Source organism: Gekko japonicus, unplaced genomic scaffold, assembly GCF_001447785.1.
Source record: "Gekko japonicus isolate JY-2015 unplaced genomic scaffold, Gekko_japonicus_V1.1 scaffold2099, whole genome shotgun sequence".
Taxonomy (NCBI): domain Eukaryota; kingdom Metazoa; phylum Chordata; class Lepidosauria; order Squamata; family Gekkonidae; genus Gekko; species Gekko japonicus.
The window spans coordinates 72,965-94,241 of record NW_015163152.1 but is presented as its reverse complement, the minus strand read 5'-3'; the positions used below and the strand labels follow the sequence as shown (position 1 = coordinate 94,241).

Sequence of the window (21,277 nt, the reverse complement as noted above, 5' to 3'; positions counted from 1 at the left end):
AAGAATCAAACCCGGTTCTCCCAGATTAGAGTCTGCGCATTTAAACCACTACACCAAACTGGTTGCCACGAAAGCTTATGCCTTGAATAAAACTTCATTGGTCTTAAAGGTGCCTCCGGACCCCCTTTGTTCTGCTGCTGCAGACCGATACACCTGCCCAACTGAATCTCAAACCACCACCCCCCAACTCATGGACACCAACGAGACCCCAGAAGTTCCCTAACGCTGTTACCTTCCGACTGAAGCGGTACCTACCTATTTATCGACTTGCAATTTCTTGCATTCAAACGGCTAAGTTGGCAGGAGCAAAGGTGCCTCCGGACCCCCTTTGTTCTGCTGCTGCCCAACTGCACACCTGCCCAACTGAATCTCAACCCCCCCCCCAACTCATGGACACCGACGAGACCCCAGAAGTTCCCTAAAGCTGTTACCTTCCAACCAAAGCGGTACCTACCTATTTATCGACTTGCAATTTCTTGCATTCAAACGGCTAAGTTGGCAGGAGCTGGGGCCAGAGCCAGGATCTCACTCCGTCATGCGGCACTCGGGTCTCGAACTGCTGAATTACCGACCTTCTGGTCTGCAGCTCAGCATCTTAACCCCTGAGCCACCGCAGCCCCATATATATTTAGGGAAAACCTAAATGTGAAGAGATCTAGACTCCCCAAATATCTCAGTGCCATTTTAAAAGGCCAATTACACCTATACCCAAGAATCCATGCCAGAAGTAGGCTTCAGGGGCTCCCCCATCACCCACCCCACGCATGCCCTGATCGACACTGCCCCCCTTATCCATGATGGGAAAAAAGAGAATGGGGGCAACCTGTTTGGGGGCCTGTAGAATTGGACCCCCTGGTCCAATGTTCTTGAAACGTGGTGGGTATCTTGGGGAGAGACTCCAGCAGCTACCCTGCAAGTTTGGAGCCTCTCCCTCAAACCCCCTCCCCTCCATCCCCTGGAATATACCCTATGTTTTCGCCATTGAGTTCAATGGCCCATAGGATATAATGGGGCCGAAATTGACATGTGGGAGTCTTTTTGCTCGCCAAAATTGATTCTGCTCAATTTGGCCAAATCCGAATCGGGCCAAAAAAAATTTTTTTTTGCACACCCCTACATCTTACCAGTGCCTGAAATAAAAGGGGACCAAGGAACACAGGAAATATCAGCAAACGTTACAGAAACCAATCAAGATTCTCCTAGTAAAAATTCCGAGGCCCAGGTTGGCCCTTTCTTACAAACAGATGTGCGCATGTAGCAATGTTCCCTCTAAGCTGTGGAGTCTTGTGAGCAAAAATCCTACTTTTGAGAGCCACTGGCATTAAAGTTGTGAGCGAACGATTTGGCTACTGCATAAATTAGTTTGCTCTGGAGCCATCCCTTCCTGAGCGGAGACAAAAATGTGTGAGCTGGAGGCCAAAAAAACTGTGAGCTAGCTCACACTAGCTCAGCTTAGAGGGTACACTGCTGTGTAGATGCCCAGTATGTACAGGCATTCACGACAATGTGTGTGAACAGGGCTAGCATGAATAAGTGTACAAGTTTGTGTGATTTAACCCAACATAAGTGTACGTGGTTGGGCAAACTGTTTACTGTTCCCAGGGATTCCAAAGGTGGTGGTGGTGGTGGTGGTTACTGTTCCCATCCTCTGTTCTGCAAGGGCACATCGACACCTAGGACCAGAGTATATTTTCCAAACAGCTTTATTAAGGTGTGCGAAACAGCACAGGCAGCACAGAGTATGAATGGGTGGTGGTGGTGGGGGGGGAGAAACAAGTCACATGTACGATAAGTTTAAAAATCAGGAATCTTCTGAATGCCGCAGAGTTTCTTCCTCTCAGCTGATTCAGGCTTTTCTTCTTTTTTTTAAAAAAAAGGAACACGGGTGCGTTGCCAGAAAGGGGGAGGGGGGAAAAAATTAACAGAGGAAGCCTTCCTGGGCAGGGACTCGAAACGAAACTTACGAGGCGTGCTGAGCAGTGGAGAAGCAGAGTTTCAGTGTGTAAGGATAGGGCCCATCTGGGAGGAGAGAGAAAGAGAGACCAGGATACCAGCATTGTTCTTTTGTGAGGACAGACGGACAATATCCTGCCTGGCTTTGGCAGGTATGGGGGGGGGTGTCCAACAAGCTTCCCCACGCTCAGAATATCTGGGACCAATCTGACCCAGCTGGTCTGCCCTCAGCTCCTTGATGTAAAGCTAAGTAGTTAAGCAGCGATGCTGGTGCCAAGACTTGAGGCTATGAAGAGGGGTCTTTCTTTCTGAAGAAGCGGGAGCTCCTTCCTTCCAAGCTGATGGAAAAACTGGTCCAATTTGCTAACAGACTCCCCCACTCACCCCTTCCTATTCTTTCCTACCCAAGATTTCCCAGGAGATGTGGGAGCCACAAACAAGTAATGGCAGAACCTGGTGTTTGTGTGTGCCGGGAGGCCTGGGAACCGTTCCAGCATCGGAGCCTTCTGTCTGGCCAATACAGCGTCTAATGCCGAAAGTAAGTTTTGGGAAGTGCAGCTAGAAAGCTATCAGGCCCCGTCTTCCCTACGATGCCACTGGGAACATGAGGCATTTAAGACTTTGCAAAGAGCTTAGGAAATGTGGGTTTCCACGCGTCTAAAGGAACTTCCTAATCCTTTCAGAGCCTCGACAGGCAGTCCCCCCCTCCCCCCGCCAGCATGCAGAGTGGCTTACTTGGGTTTTTCATCTGGTAATGGTTGAGGAAGGCCAGAGTCTCCAGGGCATCCCCTTTGGTTTCCCACTCCAGCAAGCCAGACGAACTCCTTTCACCTTTCAAAAAACAGCAACAGTTAAGACACACTTGAGCGATCCCGGTAGGAAAAGAGCAAGAGTCCAGTGGGCACCTTAAAGACTAAATAAAATCTGTTGCAGAACATGAGCTTCCGTGAGCCTCTGCTCAGTTCTCCAGATGCAGCTAGAATGTGAGTCCATTCTAGCTGTATCTGAAGACGTGAACGGTGACTCACAAAAAGTTCATACCCTGACACACTCTTTAAGGCTCTACTGGACTCTCACTCTTTTCTCCTGCTTCAGGCAGACTGACACGGCGACCCATCTCCGGCTATTCCAGAAGGTGAGTGAGCCACACTGCAAACTTTATTCGCTAGATTTTTTTTGAAGTCTGGTCAGGTAAGCTCAAGTTCAGAACCTCCAACTCTCCACATGCACACACACATACCTTTGATGCCAAACCCTCATTTATCTACAAGACGAAGGTGACCTTTCCTGTGCCACACCCACAGATGAAACCTCAAAAGTCTTCCTGGGTTTTTTTGCATTACAGTAGTGGAAACAGAGGACACGTTTCCAGAGACGGCCTTCCTGCCTCATCTTTAAATGGGGGGGGGGTGGGGGAGGCTTTGAAATCACCTTGTTCTGAACACCACAACTATTTCTGAGGCAAGTCATGGTCCCCCAGAAAACTAGATTCAAGTCTACACTCAGCCTCCAAGCCCACTACATGACCTCAGGTAAGTCTCTCTCTCTCTCTGCTTAGCCAGCCTCACAGATCAGTGAAGGTAGAACGTGGAAAACACATAGGACGCTTCTTGGGGAAACTGCAAAGTAGACTGGTCCTTTAAGTAAAAAGACTCTTCCCCTCACTCTAGAGGTGGCCAAAATTTCCAAACTGTATTTTCAATAATTTCCAAGCATTTTATTCCTGGAGGAAGGTACACACCTGGATGAAGACTACCCAAGCAAGGGGGTAAAAGTTTCCTACATTGTTTTCCGGCTCCTTTGTTCCTAAAAGGCATGTGGCCAAGCTCCATTCCGGATAACGGTCTGAATAAAAGAACCAGCTTCATGCCTTGCCTGGGTCTTACAATCTGGTATCCTTAGGCAGAAGCCCATACTTGATTACCTTTGAATTAATACTTATAAGTTCTCACTTCTCACTTTGCAAGCCCCATTTGGAAATGCTGATTTCTTTGCTTTTATAATAGAAAAGGGATTCAAAATCTGTTCTGTTGGGATCTTTTTACACTTGCTTACATCAAGCTTTGGTCATTTTACTTGGTTTGCCCCTGAATAAAAATGGGGGTTCTTTTAGCTCTGTGCAGGAGGGTTATGAGGCAGTGTTCAGAAGCCCTGGTAGTGTAGGTCTTTTGCAGAATCCCTGGGACAGGAGAAAGGTCAAGGGGAGGAGTTTATGCTAAGAACTCAAGCAGAAAATTCAAGAAGGCTGCCAATAGCAGCTAATTCAGTTGCCTTGCAGATCTCTTTCTCAGAGAGGCAGGTATTTCGAGGCAAACTGTTCCATGCACTTACTTTTTCCTGAAAACACCTTGACTGAAGCGGGTCTCTTCACCCCCAGCTCATCACAGATCTGATGAAAGGAAGATTCATTTGTGATACGGTGCGACTGTTCAAATGTGACACTTTTGTGTAAACACACATCTCACCGTTCCATTCCCCATATGTTCCAAGTCCAGAGGTGCTCTTCGACAGAAAACACTGAATTACAGTGTACATCAAGAGAGTGGCTACAGGAATGTTCATAACAGCGAGGCAGCAGAATCCTGGAATCATCTTTAAAAGGCAGACGAGTTACCTTTTCCCCAACCAGGGATTCCAAGCCGTTTACACAACATGCTATGTCAGTCATTAAAAACAAAACCGCAACACCGCCACAATAAAACCACAGCCTCTATCCAAACTGACATCACAGTGACACAGAAGAATTTCAGACAGATGATATAATCCGGAAGAGGAACGGTTCCCAAACGGTTTCTGGTCTGTCATTTCAGACAGAACCGTTTTAGAACCGGTTCCCTACCGGAATATATTTGTAATTTCAGACACAAACATTTCTGTCCCGTTTAGGAAACGGGGCTGAAATGTTTTACCTGTCAACCGCTTCCAAGTAGTCCTCAGTTTCCTCTCCTGGTTCCGATGCGCCTTTTCCCGCTGTTTTTCGCCCACGTGGGCGATCTCCGGCTTAAAAAAAAATGTTCGCTTTATAGCGCTATAACATAACAGCAGTATATCAACGCCATTGGAATGCATTGAGTGTTTTGTTAGTGCTATAGCGCTATAAAGCAAACGTTCCCCCCCCAAAAGTTGGAGATAGCCTACGCGGGCGAAAAACGGCGTGGGAAAAGCAGTGCAGTCTGAAATGGCAGCCCTATACCGGTTTACTCCATGACGGATCAAAAACAGCTTCAAAACGGGTTAAAAGGGGTAATGTGAAATTCCTCACAGTCTTTGTAGTAGAACAATCCAGAGCCATGAAGCCACCACAGAGAAAGCCCTGCACTCCCTTCCTCATGATTATTACACAGTTCTTTGGCAGCAAAACAGACTTAAAAGTGCTTTTGTATTTCAAAAGGATGTTTCGTTTCAGCATGCCGGGCAGTCCCTTCCAGCCAGAACCAATATGCACCCACTATGATAGCGTCAAAGACCGGAAAACAGCTTAATACCATCTCTCCTTAACGTAACACACGCAGGAGCTCATAGAATCTCTCCTTGGCGGCCTAAGTGCTCAATTCTCTTCCCCTACAAGGCCCATCTTTGCTCCCGCAGAGCCCTTCAGAGGACACCCGGTCAGGCAAAGGTATCAAAGCTCTCACCTCATAGAAGTTATCCTCCGTCACCTCCAGAGGAGCGTTAAAGAAATGGAGCACATTGCTGGGGTGCTGGATCCTGTTCTTGGCTGCTTGCTCCGGGGTCGAAAACCTGTTGTTCCGAGAGCCGCTGAAGTCCTTGTAGCTGCACGAGCCGTCCTCAAGGCCGTAGGACTGGCCAGGCATGATGGCCTGCTGCTTGGACACGCTGCAGACAACCGGGAAGGGGGGGGGAGGAGAGGGAAGAGGACGAGCCGGTCAAGCGAGCTCTTCAGACAAGGAGCTGCCCGCGAGGAGCCGGGCCGGATGACAAAGGAGGAGAAATGCTCACCAGACATTCAGCTTCTGCTCAAACATGAAGTTGTTGTTGAGGTGGGTGATGGCTCGGTCCACGGCGTAGCCGTCAGCCATTTCTACCATGGCTGCTCCCGGCTTACTTTTCATGAACTTCACCTAATAGTAATATATAAAAAGCACCCCTTTATTTAAACGTGAAGGGCTACGTCTGTGGATAGGGACAGCGTCTGCTTTACTGCTCCTCCAGTTTACCAGTTTAGTTTATTGTAATTAGCCATTGGCCGTTACAAAATTACAAAACACAAATTGTAAACGAGCTATAGGTTAGAGTCGGAATATACAAAAATACCAGAGATCAGTCACAAAATATGACTCATTTGATACTGTAGCCTAAGAAATGCCCCTACCCAATGCCATCTTGAAACGTACCTTCTTCGCAGCAAGGGCAAATAATGAAACTTTGTAAGAGACCTATGCATCAAGGATGCATTAAGGAGGGCCCCAAGGATGTCAAACTGGCCGGGACCAGGGCTAGGGCTTTTTCGGTGGCGGCTCCTACCTGGTGGAATGAGCTCCCGGGGGAGATCCGGACCCTGTGGGACCTTGAGCAGTTCCACAGGGCCTGCAAAACGGAGCTCTTCCGCCAGGGTTTTGAGTAGGAGCTGCCGCCCTACCATACCACCACCGTCAAGACATCTGAATGGATGCATTGACGGGGCCCCAGGAAGAACATGGAATTACATCAGAAACGCCGTCGCCACTGGATATGTACGCTGAGAATACCAGCTCAAGTCGTGGGGATACCATCTTGGATCTAGGACACTAGTAACTGGATAGAGTACTTTAGTCTTAGTTTTGATGTTTTATTATGTTTTTACTTATGGCTAGACTAATGATCTGGCCTCTGTTAGCCGCCCTGCGCCCACTGGGGAGGGCGGGATATAAGTGTAAAAATAAATAAATAAATAAAGTCAGATAACAAAAGCACTGCTTCTCAGACTTGCTTACAATGGCACGGAATAAGCATCACCATTTGGAAACTGGGCTCGGAATTTGGATCCAAGCCCCCCCCCCCGGGGGGGGGGCAATTCCACATTCCTCCTTCCCACAGTCACTTGCCACCTGAGAACCAACTGACCGCAAGCATGTGCTTCCATCTGCTTGTGCTACCCCTTTTCCCCATGTGAATCGGTTTTTAAAAGCGTGCACTGCAGGGAAAGGCACCAAGCCTTTTGCAGGCTGGGTACTGTGGAAATGTATGATTTCCTTCAACGACAGGAATATCCTGCCTCTCAGCCGGAGAGGCCTCCAAGACAGCTTGGCAGACCCACAAGCCAACCAAACCAGTGCCACCACGACATTAAACAGAAGAGCCCACCCGCAGCACGATCCAGTCACAGAATATTGTTACGCAGCAGCGATGGTAGTGAAGAGGTGGAACGAGATTCCACAGGAGAGGAATAAGCCATTTGTGCTCTCGTACTGGCAAGCAGAACTACCATGTGCCATCTGCCCCATCGCCTAAAACAGGAGTCCCAACGTGGCGCCAGGGGCACCGTGACACCCACCAGCACCTTCCAGAGTGGCCCAAGTGTTTTTTGAAAGTGGGCAGGGCCGAGTGGGCTCCCACTCAGTGATTAACACATGGAATTCATTGCCACAGGAGGTGGCGGTGGCTACAAGCATGGACAGCTTCAAGAGGAAATTGGATAAACATATGGAGCAGAGGTTCCTCAATGGCTATGAGCCACGAGGTCTAGGTAGGAACTCTCAGTCTGGGGTCTATATTCTTGGTGCTCGAGGGAACAGTGGGAGGGCTTGTAGTGTCCTGGCCCCCCACTGCTGGACCTCCTGAGGGCACCTGGTATTTTTGGCCACTGTGTGACACAGAGTATTGGACTGAATGGGCCATTGGCCTGGTCCAACAGTGGCTTCTCTGATGTTTTTATGAGCTTCTGATTGGCCGTGCAGATTAAAATGACATTTCAGCAACAGCTGCCACAACAGCATCTGGCTTTATTTCTCTCTGACACCTCTTCCCGGGGGGATTTTAAAAACTTATTCCTCTTGTCCCCCACACTTGGGACTTTCTCAGTGAGTGGTTGACTCCACCTCCAATGGTGACAATTTTGTGGCCTACCTTCAATACTGGCCCACCACCAAAGACTCTAAGCTGTGGAGTCTTGTGAGCAAGAATTCCACTCTGTGAGCTACTGGCATGAAAGTTGTGAGCAAGCAATTTGGCTGCTGCATAAATCAGTTTGCTCTAGAGCCCTATTTCCTGAGCTAAGATGTCTGAGCCAGAGGGTAAAAAACTGTGAGCTGGCTCACACTAACTCAGCTTAGAGGGAACGCTGCCCACCACCCTGCATCAGAATTCCAACAGCGCCCGCAGGCTCAAAAGGTTCGGGGACCCCTGACCTAAAATCAGCTCCGCATGCAGCCCTGGAGCTGGAAACGTTCCCGGTCGCCAAGGCAGAAGGCCACGCGCAGCACCTTCCGGGGGAAGCAGAGGTCTGGTGCTCACCTTCTCCACGTTCCCATACAGGCAGAAGACATTGAAGACCCGGTCGCAGTTCATCTTGGACTGATCCAAGCCGTAGACCATCAGCACGGGGCTGTCAGCATGGGGGCCGAATTCCGGTGGCGGCGGTGGCGGAGGGGGGTGTCCGTACTGGGGGCCGTAGCGGCTCGGTCCCCGGTGACGGCCACCCACGGGTGGGCCCATCCGCCTGCCCTCGTAGTGGGGTGGTGGAGGGCCGTAGCCTTCGTCATGATAGTGCCCGTGATAACCACCGTGAGGTCCTCCTGGAGAGGGGATGACAAAGATCAGGAGCCTGGACAGAGGAGCAGGTACCCACCGCCTCCCCCCCGAAGTGGCCGTCAGCCACTTACCATACTCAGCGGGATGATCCCCGAGGAGAGGGGGCTGCCTCTGCCTCTTGTTTGGATTGCCGCCTGGCTCACCTGGCAAAGAAGAAGAGAGAGGTTGGTACACTTAAAAGGAGGAACACGCAGCTTGTATTATCTGGGGCATGCCTGGATGCTACGCCTTATTTAACTAATGAGATTAAGCATTTCCAGCCCCCTCAGGACCAGTCACCGAAAGACAGACGGGGCCCGGAAAGGCACGCTGGATTTGCTTCCCAGTGGAGACTCGCCCACTCTGGCTAGAGCAACGGGGCTGCCCGTGGCCGAAAGCTACGTCGCCTGAAGCTCACTACGGAGTGGTGTAGTGGCCAGGGAGGATCCCAGATCCAGGAGAGCCAGGTTCAGATCCCCGCTCCTCCATGGGAGGGCTGACCAGTCCCACGTGCTCTCCCTAACCTACCTCACAAGGTTGTTGGGGAAATGAAGGGGGGGATGTTGTACGCTGCTCCCCGATTGGGGGGGAGGGACGGACAGCAGGGCAACAATGAAATAAGAATAAAATGCACGCTGCACCATGTGCAGCCAGCCATACTTTGTGGGCTGGCATGCCATTTAAGAGGTCACATGACAACTGGCTTCTTTAGGCGGGCTCTCCTGTCACCCTGCCAGATCTGCGTTTGGCCTCAGACGGCGAAGCATCGAAATGCCCGTGGCTGGCCAAAGGCGGAGTCCGATTTGTACCAGAGCCTGTGTCTAAAAACTAAAAAAAACAAAGAAAGGAAAACACATACGCCAGAGCAGTGTTTGGACACAGCTGCTTTATAAAAGGCCACTTACAAAGGAAGATGACTCGACTCCCCCGAGAGAAGAGGGAGGGGAGGAAGCGAAGGAGAACCACAAGAAAGGAAAGGCACCTGCCTGATTTCATGACCAAGCAGGAGGAGATGAGCACTCTAAGATGATCAATTTAAGGTGGGAGGGGGAGAGACAGGACCACCGGACCCCTGCCCCCAACTCCAGCAGAGATACAGGGACTGAAGAACAGGGTAGCAAAGCAAACCGGCAGTCCCATCAAGTATATATATTTTTAAAAACCACACAAGCAATTGGCTGTATGAGGCAGAAGATTTTTAAAGCAATGCAAACAATGTCGACTTTTTTACAATTTTTTTCATTCTAAAAGCGTTTTTTGGTACAGTTTTATTTCAACAAGTCAGTACAAAGATTGAAAAGGGCTACTTACACAGCGGGAGCACACAGTACAATCTCCATTGTCACATACATATTCTGCAATTCTCTTACCATTGGACGCTTCAACAGTGTAAGCACAGTTCTGAAAGATGGCGTCCCATCAAACATACACTGCGACCCTGCGTTACATGGTTTCAGAGTCAAAGACAAGTCAAAGGCACCAAACGGACACAAAATTTTACGTAAAAAAAAAAAAGGTTTTTTTTTGTAAAAGGGCTCACAAGATGTTTGGTGTTGTTTTGTTTTTTTGTCTGTCTTCAGATGGTATCAAGCAACAAAAAAGGACATGACAAGGTGTAATAAATGAGTGTCCCTTCCGTGTTGCGTCTCTCTTGAGAGTTTTTGTCATGTGCTGTTAAGACAGGTTTGGTGCTTCGGGCTCTCTGTGTAGGTCTTTCCCGTGTGCATGTCTCTCCTCTGTTAGTGGAATGTGCCTTGGACCTCAAGCGCCCCCCCTCGGAGAAGAAAGCACACCCAGCTTCTAGGGAGCTGTGGGCTTGGGGGACTTGGTGTTTTGGATTTTTTTTTTTTGTCTGTCTCCGCTTGGCTCTGATAAAATGTTGCACCCGAGGACTGCAGGAAAGGAGGAGTGATAAAAACTGCTCTCCCAAACCAAACCGTGTTGATGTGGAGAGCCTCTTATGTCGTGGAGGGCCTCTGGAATCTACTCCGTTCTCCGGTAAGAGCGCTGGCGCCTTTTGTCTGAGACCCCCTCTGGTCTGTGTTTTTCCTAGTTTCTGTGTTACAATTTCTTGGGTTCAAGGTTTGGTTTGGTTTTTGGTTTTTTGGTCTGGTTTGGATTTGTAAGAATGTCGTGGCCTGATGCGTCTCTCTCTCTCTCTCTCTCTCTCTCTCTCTTTGTGCTTGTAGATGTTTCTTGGCTCTCACGGTGTTGTGTTCTTGATGTAAAAGGAACGTGAACTCAATCTGCTGCGTTTCGAGTACGTCTAGATGGCTGCGTGTTCTCTCCAGGCAGAGCTAGTGGAAAGGTTGACAAATTTTTTTTCTCTCCTACACTGTGTGGTGTTAAAAGAGTGTGCAGCTCAGGCAGAATCACCAGCACATTCTGGACTTCCACTGTAGCGGTAATACGGTCCCCCTCAGGGTTTCGTGTGTGAAAAGGCACCGGTTCAGAGCTGGGGGGAAGGCCGGGGCAGGGCGGCCGCCTCCTCTTTGCCCAGCCTCAAGGCAGAGGGGCCCGGGAGGCAGCTAACCTTTGCACGGCCCCCTGTCCAGCTAGCCTCTGCCAGTCTGCACATCTTCTAGCTTATGTACCTTGGAGGAGAAAGTGAGTCATGTTCATGTCAAGTCATGTAATGCCATTGCTTGCCTTGCTAGGTCGGGGAGGGTCGAAAATCGCCAGACCCCCCCCCTTTACCCACCCACCCCGGGATCAATTTCCTTATCTGCGTTCCCCCGACTGCGTGCCTTGGGCCACTGGGCAATCCTCCTGGATTCTCTGAGCATGGACTACCGCGCTTGCAACATTCGGGGGCACGGCTACCGCATGAACGCATCCCGGCTTTGCTGTCATTTGGGTACTGTGACTCCCCTTCCCCAAGCTACGCTGTGCTCGTCACTGCCACACACACAAAAGCATACAAACAGGGCAGGGGTTAACAACAACCGATGCACGAGGAACCTGGGACCGTTCTTTTGGCCTTCCTAAGCCAAGACAACGGTTTCCCTACTGTCTGGGGACCCACCCACCCCGAGCTAAGAAGAGCAACATCTTGTCATCCCAGGCACCAATGGCCAGCCGTACAAAAGACTGCAGCATCTGCTGCCTTGCTATGAGCGAGGTGAAATGGCAGACAGGTCTTCAAGAACCTTTCTTTCTCCTCACTCGACACAGTGAACGGTGAGAGTGCTGGACACAGCTGTGGCCTCAGAGGTGGGGTTGGTTCCAGGCACACAAGTGATGTCCCAGCACTGGGGGGAGGGGGGGGGGAGAAATCTGCTTTGCCTTCCGGCTGGTCGAAGACAGCCATTCCCCTGCAACGGCAGCCTCGAGGTGAACACCGTTTCTGGGCCATCGCTCTGAGAGTGGTCTTTAGTGGCGCTGTTCGTGCAGACGTGGCCTCTGGAGTGTACACAGAGAGGCTGGGGACCCGCCTGGCCTCTGGACGGAGTGTACACAGAGAGGCTGGGGACCCGAAGCTGGACTTCAGGAGTCGCTCTCCTCTTAACGGTGTGCTCAGCAGTTCCAGCTCTCTACTCCTGCCACAGGTGGGCTACGCACCGCGACGCAACGTGGACCGTTTTCAACACTTAGGCTCGAGGCAGGAGGGGCTGCATGCTGCAGACAAGCGCCACACCCCGCAACCACTTCCTTTGTCACTACCTAGACCTGCGCTCTGAGCAGCCGTCGAGTGCCTCTGCAGGGGCCATTCTGAGAAGGCCCAAAAACCAGAGCACCAAACATTCAAGCTCAGGCACCGCAATAGAGAGCAGGCAAATGGCATTACATCACACCAGTCAAGTCTATGAAGTGTGCTACGCAATGGGAGAAGACGAGGGTTTTGTGTGTGGCACCGCGGCAGTCTATCAGGGTTACCTTGTCCACTGAGGTTGGGGTTGGTATAGTCCCACGTGTCCTGGTCGTTCCTGAACACATTCAAGCGGGAGGGCTGGAGAAGAACCAGGCAAGAATTAGGCAAAGGAGTTGGAAGCATTCAGGCAACTCTCAAGCAAGCGCATCTTCCAGACACCTCACGTAACGCATGCGCTAGGTCAGACCAGCTGGCACAATGCCTTGTTCTTGGGTTTCAATCCCCAAAAGGGCAAACCTCCCCAAAGGAAGTTTAGAAAATTTATTGAGGGCCAAAAGTTAAAAACCTAAGTATACAAAAGAGTGTTTATTTCAAAGACATATAAAACCCATGCAGGGGCCCAAATAAAGCCTCATAAAATGTTCAAAGTTACAAATACACAAAAAAGGACAGCGTATGACCTGACGCGTTTCGGCTCACGAGAGCCTTCTTCAGAGGTCAAATAGTACAAAATACACTAAGTGATAGAGTCCCTGTGACCCATGTAAGGCAATAAACAATAAATAAAATAGGATCAAAATTGGAATGTTCCAACATGGAACTGAATGACACACCAAAAGGTTTCTATTTGGGGCCACAAATTCACCACCAACACATTGATCTCTGGTTATTACAACTGGCAGCCAGTAGTATACGCATCTGTGTTTGTTTTTTTCCTTGCAGCAACACAATTCACACATTGTCTACAAGCAATACCTTTTATCTTATGACCTGAAAGCAAATGGCTCAGGACGAGACTGAACCCAGAACTACAATGAATCCCACAAGCAAATGTGTCACTTTAAAATGTTGACTTTGCGTTCTCTCCTCCATGGTCTCTCCCTTCCACAACACCCCCCAACTAGAAGCAATGCCAAGTTAGCTAGTGCCACAGCACTGTGAAGAAGAAGAAGAGGAGATTGGATTTATACCCCGCCCTTCACTTGGGAGTCTCAGAGCGGCTTACAAACTCCTTTTCCCTCCCCCTCCCCACAACAGACACCCTGTGAGGTGGGTGGGGCTGAGAGAACTCTGACACAAACTGCTCTTTTTCAAGGACAGCTGTGCCAGAGCTTGTGACTGACCCAAGGTCACATCAGCAGGTGCAAGCGGAGGAGTGGGGAATCAAACCCGGTTCTGCCAGACTAGAGTCCGCACACTTAACCACTACACCAAACTGAAAGCACTTAGTCATTAGCAACTTGTTGGCCGAAATGGCAAGGCCTGGAACAGAGATGGGGAAGCCTCAAGGCAGGGAAGTTTGAGCTTCTCTCTTTTAAAAAAAAGAGAACCACAGACCTGAACATGCGAAATCATAGCAGGTCCTTTCAAATGCATTAAGGCAGAGCATGGAATAGCTTGCTGAGAGGCAAACAAGACACAGGCACGGACCCTCCCACGGACCCAGGCCACAACCTCTTTTCCGACTTGGCCACACTCACCTTCGCATACTCTATCTTCAAAGTACAGCAACCAGAGTAAATGTCGGCCCCGTTCAGAGACGCCTTCGCTCTCTGGGCGCTCTGCACCGAGTCAAACGTTTAAAGCGTTAAGGAAACCCGTTGCTTTACGCGAGTCGAGCAGTACCGATCCCAGCCAGGGCTGGGAACAACTTCCTTCGTTTCTCACGACACTCACGGAAGCATCTGTTTGCCCCGCTGTTAAGACCCACCCTCCCAGGCATTCCCATCTCCCCCTTCTAGCTTAAAGACAGCATTTCCTTCAGAACAGAAGCTCCCCCCAATCCGTAACCCGTCAGCAGCCTCCTGTGAGAAAGACGGACTACAAAGGAAGTGAAATGAATCCCGCACCTGGCAGTCCGCTATGGAGACCGTAACTTCGGGACAAGAGTGAAACGCTGGGTCTCGACTGTTACCGCGGGCGAGCAGCCCAATGCGAATCCAAGAAGCTGGCTATATTTTCCCAACGTTCACTAAATGGTCAACGCGGGATCACAGTTACAAAGCAGAGACTGGTAAAGCCAAAGATGACCCCTTTCGGCTAAACGAACAAAACGGTGGTGTGAATTAGACCTTTTACAACTCCAAGCAAAATGGGACACTCACTATCCTCAAGCCATCTGCCCTTATTCTCTAGTAACACAGAAAATAGGGGGTTCCCCCCCCCAAAGAGGCAGAGAACCCAAACAGAAACACATCTAGAATGCAACCACTTGATCTGTGCTACTCGAAAAGACCGATTTGACTCAACTATTGCGGTCATCTCGGTACAGCTGTTTTATTTTTAAAGGATATTCCACCATAGCCTGGACTCCATTCTTCCTGAAGATAACAATCCGCTGGACTGGACCACATGGGTTGCAGATCGTGTACAGCACATCCTATGGAAAAATAGGAGGAAAAAAAAAAAGAATATTATAGGATATGACGTCCCAAATACTCCAGCTTCCTTATTGGCCCAATTTACATTTTAGGAAACAGACTGAGGAAGTAATATCAATTTTCTTAATGGCGGCAAAAATTTTGATTGCACTTAATTGGAAAATTACTAAAGCTCCTACACTAGCGCAATGTAAGTCTAAAATATGGGATAATATTATTTTGGATAAAATCTCAATGCTTTAAATGATAATCACAATTTCGCTATCAATTTTACTGAACAATAGTTTGTATTTTTTTGAATACATTAATGCCAACCAGTCCCAAAGCTTCAAATTACAAAAAAAGGACACAGATTTTGTGTTTTATTAGACTGTTCATTGTATGGTTATAGACTGATTTATTAAGCATTTGTTTATTGTACAATATCAGCTTGAATATCTTGGTATATGTCTATTGTTTAATGGTTATATCTGTATTTTCATAAAAATTAATTAAAATGTTAATAATAAAAAAGAAAAAGATGAGAAAAGATTAAAAACAAAAAAAGGAGATAAGTCTTCAGAAAGGCTTTTCCGCCGTATACTCCTAGCAGCCCTCATTGCACAAGATTCCCCCTGTGCTTCTCAGTTCGGCAAGAGAGCAGACTAACCTTGTAATGATTTCATGTTTTGGTGTGTGTGTTTCTTTAAATGTTTAGTTTGACTGCAGTACTGTAAGAACAGTAATAGAGGGAGACAAGTGTGATGTGATTGGCTGATGACTGAGAGTGTGGAAGGAAGAGATGTCTCTGAGAGGATTCTGTGTGTGAAGTTTGAAGAGAGAGCATAGTCTGTGTAACTATGAGAGTTAAGTCTATTCTGTGTGATTAAGACAAAGAGTTTAGGCCTGTGTGGCTATATATATATATGAGAGATTAGAGCCTGTCTGAGTGGAGTCTGAGAGACTGAGACACCAAGCTTTGCCAGTTACATTTACAAGTTCCTTTCTTCAGCAACTGATCAAAATAACCAGAAACCTATTTTGTTCTTTATTAAACAAATAATTTTTTTTGTTTAAATTTATTCCAGCAATCAGAATAGTCCTTCCTCAGAGCCACATAATCCCTTGAAGTGCCCAGACCCTAGGTCATTCTACCAAGAGAGATTTGGAATTTTTAATTCCTGGTGGCAACAGAAATCTACCAAGTTTAGGTACACAGAGTGTTTTAAAGGTAAAACCATCTCCCCAATAAGCGAGGACGCCACAAACCTACTTAAAGTGGATTTACACACAGCTGCCAATGCACTGAAACCCCTCTGCTCTCCCACCCAGCCTCCCCGGCAGAACCCAGACACATCCATTCTGTGCTTGACAGACTTCTGTGCTCGGCCATTACCCCGACAGCAGATTTGCTAACTGATCCATGTTTGCCTGCAGTGCCTGAAGTGAGCGCTGGTGTTTCATGCTGGTGTTTAAAGGTCAACGCTGGCCACGCAAGGCATTCCAGACTACGCACCGTTGTGATGGAATAGATGGGGTTCAGGATGGTGAAGAGCAGGACGTTGTTGACCCCCCTGGAATCATCCGAGTCCCCGGGGCGTGAGATCTTCTGGCTGGTGGAGTAGTTGACGAAGGCCGGGTGCCCAGCGATGTAGATCTGGTTGTCAGCTGCGTAGTTCACGGCGTTGCAGGCTCCCAGAATGTCCTCGAACTCCACCAGGGCCTGCCTCTTCTTGGGCATCACTACCACATAGCTTGGGAGAGAAGAAGCACAGCTGTTGATATTGCCCACAAGCCGCCCACCATCGTCCCCACTTGAATTTGTCCAAGACTGACCTGATGGGGCCAAATTCCTGCAGGGCCTCCACGAGATCAGCCTCCATAACGCCATCAACCAGACCTCGGATGTGGACGACAGGGGAAGCAGCGGGCTTGTGGGGGTCGTCGTAGTTGTCCTGAAGGAAGACGGGAGAAGCCCATAAAGCCTATCAACGCGGCTGCCTTTCTGTGACGACTGCAGATCCAGCTGCAGCAACACAGCCCACGTTCCAGACCAGGTCGCAGCCACAGAGATGTGAAGCCATTCCACAGTGAGTCACTCCTGACACACACTACTGAATAAGTTTTCATGCCAACTCGGGGCTCCTTGCGTTCGGTCAGTTCATTTCAAAACAGCCCTCCTTGTACTATATGCTAGAAGTTTATAAAAAAAAAAAACAACGAAAGCGCACTGCTGAAGAGATGTTACATATGCTGTGAAAAGGTCTTTTCAGTTTAGAAAAGAGGTGACTAAGGGGAAACACAAAAGAAGTTTATAAAATTACGCATGGGGTGGAGAGACATGACAATTTTTCTCCCTCTCGCCAAAATACTAGAACTCGAGGGAATCCAATGAAACTGGTTCAGGATGGACAGAAGGAAATAGTACTTTACGCTGAAATGACTAAAATGTGAAATCTGCTGTAGCGATGGCCACAGGAACAAACAGCTTGAAAACGGGATTAGCTAGATTCAGAGTACAGGTCTCTCAGTGGTTGAGGGGGACCTCCACCTACAGAAGCACTGATCCCCTAAATCCGAGGCAGGAGGCAACATTAGGGGAAGGCCTCGGCCTCTCTGCCCTGTAATTGGCCTTCCAGAGGAACTGTAATTGGCCACTGTGTGAGACGGGATGCTGGACTAGATGGACCACTGGTCTGATCCAGCAGGGCTCTTCTTGTGTTCTTATCAGGGGAGGGCCTTGGCCTCTCTGCCCTGTTGTTGGCTGTCCACTGTGTGAGACAGGGTGCTGGACTGGATGAACTACTGTTCTGATCCAGCAGGGCTCTTCTTATGTTCTATGAAGGCCACAGCCTCTATGTCCTGCTGCTGGACCTCCAGAGGAGCTGGCTGGCCACTGTGTGAGACAGGGTGCTGGACAAGATGGACTATTGGTCTGATCCAGCAAGGGTCTTCTTATGTTCTTAAAAGTACAAGTTCCCTATTAAACACTGAAAGGTCATCATCAGCCTCATGTGAGGAAAGCTCCCACCTAGAAACCAAGGTTTCCAGTAGCTCGAGAGCCTCTTTTGCAGGCCGATTCTCTGGCAAAGCCCCTAATAAATACAGGGAGCAGAAAGCACTACCCCAAATCGGTGCAAGCTGACAAGAACCAATATACTTCTTCTCTGTGCCCAGACATTCTTCACTGCACCCTCCATGTTGGAGAAGTTCCTCACACAACACAGGGCTCATAAAACATAATACCAGCAGTGGACAGCGACCCTCCCCCTCAACAGGCCATGCCTAAAAGGTGGGTAATTTATTTCAATGCAAGATCTCATCCTGCATGTCCTTGTATCCTTGGCTTCGTCATACCTACAAGTCTTGTCGGGCTGCTTCTATGGCACCACTGGAAAGAGACTCCCTTATTTGCATTCTTGGGGGGGGGGGGGAGAAAAGTAAACTCTCTCAAGTCTGCCATTCATCATACTGGTTCACATTCAAATTGACTTTTGGCTGCCTGAACAAAGGATTATCTGGTCCATTTTTTATTCTGTCCCTTCCTCCAAGGAGCACAAGGTAGTATACGTGGCCCTCCCCTCCTCCGTTTCATTCTCAACAACCCTGTGAGGTAGCGTGGGCTCCAACGGCAGGTCTCTCCGTCCATGACTGTTATCTAATCCTGTCAAGTCACCTCAAATGGGCAACGGTCACCAGGTGGTCTGGTACAGAATTTACACCACGTGCCCTGACGAGCGGCTTCCTGGCTGACCTAAGAGTAAATGGGACGATCCATGCAGCCATCCCGACTTATAACCCCAACCACCCACCAATTCGATCATTTCTAGAGGAAGTTAAACTACCGATCTCCACAATTTGTGGAGTTTAATCCAACTCAATGTTACTGCACACGTAGTATTTCCCCCCTCTTCCCATACCCCATACTGCTCCTGCACATGAAGGCTCCATCTAGCCATTATGCCTTATAGTGGTCCACAGACCCATCCCGTCCCCCATGGATCTGTCAACCCCCAACTTCCCAAGAGACTTATTTAAATTTGTGGCCAACACGGCCGCTGCAACAGCAAACGCCGCAATTTTAAAATGCCTGGTTGTTAAGCATAAAGGAATACTACTCTTTCCTCAACGTAGGGTTGCCAGCCTCCAGGTGGGGCCTGGGGATCTCCCGCTTTTACAACTGATCTCCAGCTAAAAGATCAGTTTCCCTGTAGAAAATGGCTGCCTTGAAGGGTGGACTCTATGGCACTGTACCATCCTGAGGCCCCTCCCCAAACCCCGCCCTTTCCTGGCTCCACCGCCAAGAATCTCCAAGTATTTTCCAACCCAGACCTGGCAGCCCTACCTCAATGAGTGAATGGCTCCCTTAGTTGATTTGGGGTTATGTCTGCTGTTACACCCCCATTCTTCAGTACTGCCTTTGAAATGCTCTTCCAATGTCACCCCTTGCTCTTCCTCTCACATGGGGACCTAAAAGGGTCTTTGTTCTTTAGGTACCACTGGACTCAAATGTCATTCTCACACCTTTATGTTAACGCTTGTATTTGTATGCTAATCTTGCCTTAATCCAATCTCGGCTGTAATCACCCATTTCCTATGCATCCTGACTCTAACTGGTCCTTCCTGACAACCAACCCCTTCCCACCCCGTATATGCAATGGTTGATGATATTCTGTGCTCTCTATCTGAAAAAGTGTGCGTGCACAAGAAAGCTTATACCCAGAATATAGCTTTCTTGGTCTTAAAAGCGCCACTGGACTCGAACTTCGTCCTGCCGATTCAAACCAACACAGCGGACACACACACCCAAATCTATAAATATGGTAAATAAACTGGACTGGAAAGCACGAGGAAAAGCCCTTCACTACCCAAAGGAGTCTCAGAGCGGCTTACAGTCTCCTTTCCCTCCTCCTCCCTGCAACAGACACCCTGTGAGGCAGGCGGGGCTGAGAGAGCTCTCTCGAGGACTGCCCTTGAGAGAACAGCTCCGACAGAACTTGTGACTGACCCAAGGTCACCCCAGCAGCTGCGTGTGGAGGAGCGGGGAATCCAACCCGGTTCTCCCCGATTAGAGTTTGCACCAGTGTTCCCTCTAAGCTGAGTTAGTGTGCGCTAGCTCACAGTTCTTTAGCCTCCAGCTCACATATTTTTTGCCTCCGCTCGGGAAGGACGGCCCAACTTATTGATGCAGTAGCCAAATCGCTCCCGCACAACTTTAATGCGGGTGGCTCACAAAGTAGGATTTTTGCTCATAACACACACCCCCAGCTTAGAGGGAGCACTGGTGTGGAGTCTTGAGGGCAAAAATTCTACTTTGTGAGTGATGGGCAATAAAGTTGTGAGTGGGCGACTGCGCTGCTGCATCAATTAGTTTGCTCCGGAGCCATCCTTCCTGAGCTAAGACAAAAAATGTGCGAGCTGGAGACTAAGAAACTGTGAGCTGGCTCACACTCACTCAGCTTAGAGGGAGCATTGCCCCCAGAGGGCTGTGAACTGGCTCGCACTCGCTCAGCTTAGAGGGGGCACTGCCCCCAGAGTGCTAAGAAACAGAGCCGGCTCACGCTCGCTCAGCTTAGAGGGAGCACTGCCCCCAGAGCGCTAAGAAACTGTGAGCCGGCTCGCACTCGCTCAGCTTAGAGCAGTGGTGGTGAACCTATGGCACGGGTGTCAGAGGTGGCACTCAGAGCCCTCTCTGTGGGCACGCGTGCCATCGCCCCAGCCAGGCCCAGACAATCATTAAAGTGTCGAATTCTCTGCCAAATAATTTTAAGTAAATGAAAGCATTTGGGATTGCTTTCCTTACTTTGTTTGGATCATCTTAAGTTAATGTATGAGTTGTTTTTTCTAAAGTAAAACCAGTATTCAGGTTATATTGCCGTGTTGGCACTTTGCGATAAATAAGTGGGGTTTGGGTCGCAGTTTGAACACTCAGTCTCTAAAAGGTTCACCATCAATGGCTTAGAGGAAGCACTGCCACCAGAGCGCTAAGATACTGTGAGCCGGCTCACGCTCGCTCAGCTTAGAGGGAACACTGCCCCCAGTAGGCTAAGAAACTGTGAGCCGGCTCACGCTCGCTCAGCTTAGAGGGAGCACTGCCCTCAGAAGGGCTAAGAAACTGTGAGCCGGCTCACGCTCGCTCAGCTTAGAGGGAGCACTGCCCCCAGAAGGCTAAGAAACTGTGAGCCGGCTCGCGCTCGCTCAGCTTAGAGGGAGCACTGCCCCCAGAGCGCTAAGAAACCGTGAGCCGGCACACGCTCGCTCAGCTTAGAGGGAGCACTGCCCCCAGAAGGGCTAAGAAACTGTGAGCCGGCTCACGCTCGCTCAGCTTAGAGGGAGCACTGCCCCCAGAAGGGCTAAGAAACTGTGAGCCGGCTCACGCCCGCTCAGCTTAGAGGGAGCACTGCCCCCAGAGCGCTAAGAAACT

At 49.3% G+C, this 21,277-nt stretch overlaps 1 protein-coding gene across 3 annotated transcripts in view; it reads right to left on the bottom strand.

The window, feature by feature from the left end:
* Positions 1-1,685: 1,685 nt before the first annotated feature.
* HNRNPL (heterogeneous nuclear ribonucleoprotein L) overlaps positions 1,686-21,277 on the bottom strand; it is a 20,322-nt gene continuing 730 nt past the window's right edge. Inside the window, exons 2-13 of one of the 3 annotated variants that reach the window (XM_015407048.1) lie at positions 16,690-16,808; positions 16,370-16,607; positions 14,788-14,873; positions 13,975-14,071; positions 12,559-12,631; positions 8,775-8,846; positions 8,407-8,687; positions 5,914-6,035; positions 5,589-5,790; positions 4,285-4,342; positions 2,689-2,784; positions 1,686-2,019 (exon numbers count right to left, since the gene is read on the bottom strand). In XM_015407048.1, coding sequence (XP_015262534.1) covers positions 1,961-2,019; positions 2,689-2,784; positions 4,285-4,342; positions 5,589-5,790; positions 5,914-6,035; positions 8,407-8,687; positions 8,775-8,846; positions 12,559-12,631; positions 13,975-14,071; positions 14,788-14,873; positions 16,370-16,607; positions 16,690-16,808 — 1,503 coding nt within the window. In that variant the 3' untranslated portion in view covers positions 1,686-1,960. Of the gene's footprint in view, positions 2,020-2,688; positions 2,785-4,284; positions 4,343-5,588; positions 5,791-5,913; positions 6,036-8,406; positions 8,847-12,558; positions 12,632-13,974; positions 14,072-14,787; positions 14,874-16,369; positions 16,608-16,689; positions 16,809-21,277 lie in introns of all 3 variants that reach the window. The other 2 variants (XM_015407050.1, XM_015407047.1) reach the window with 2 other exon arrangements.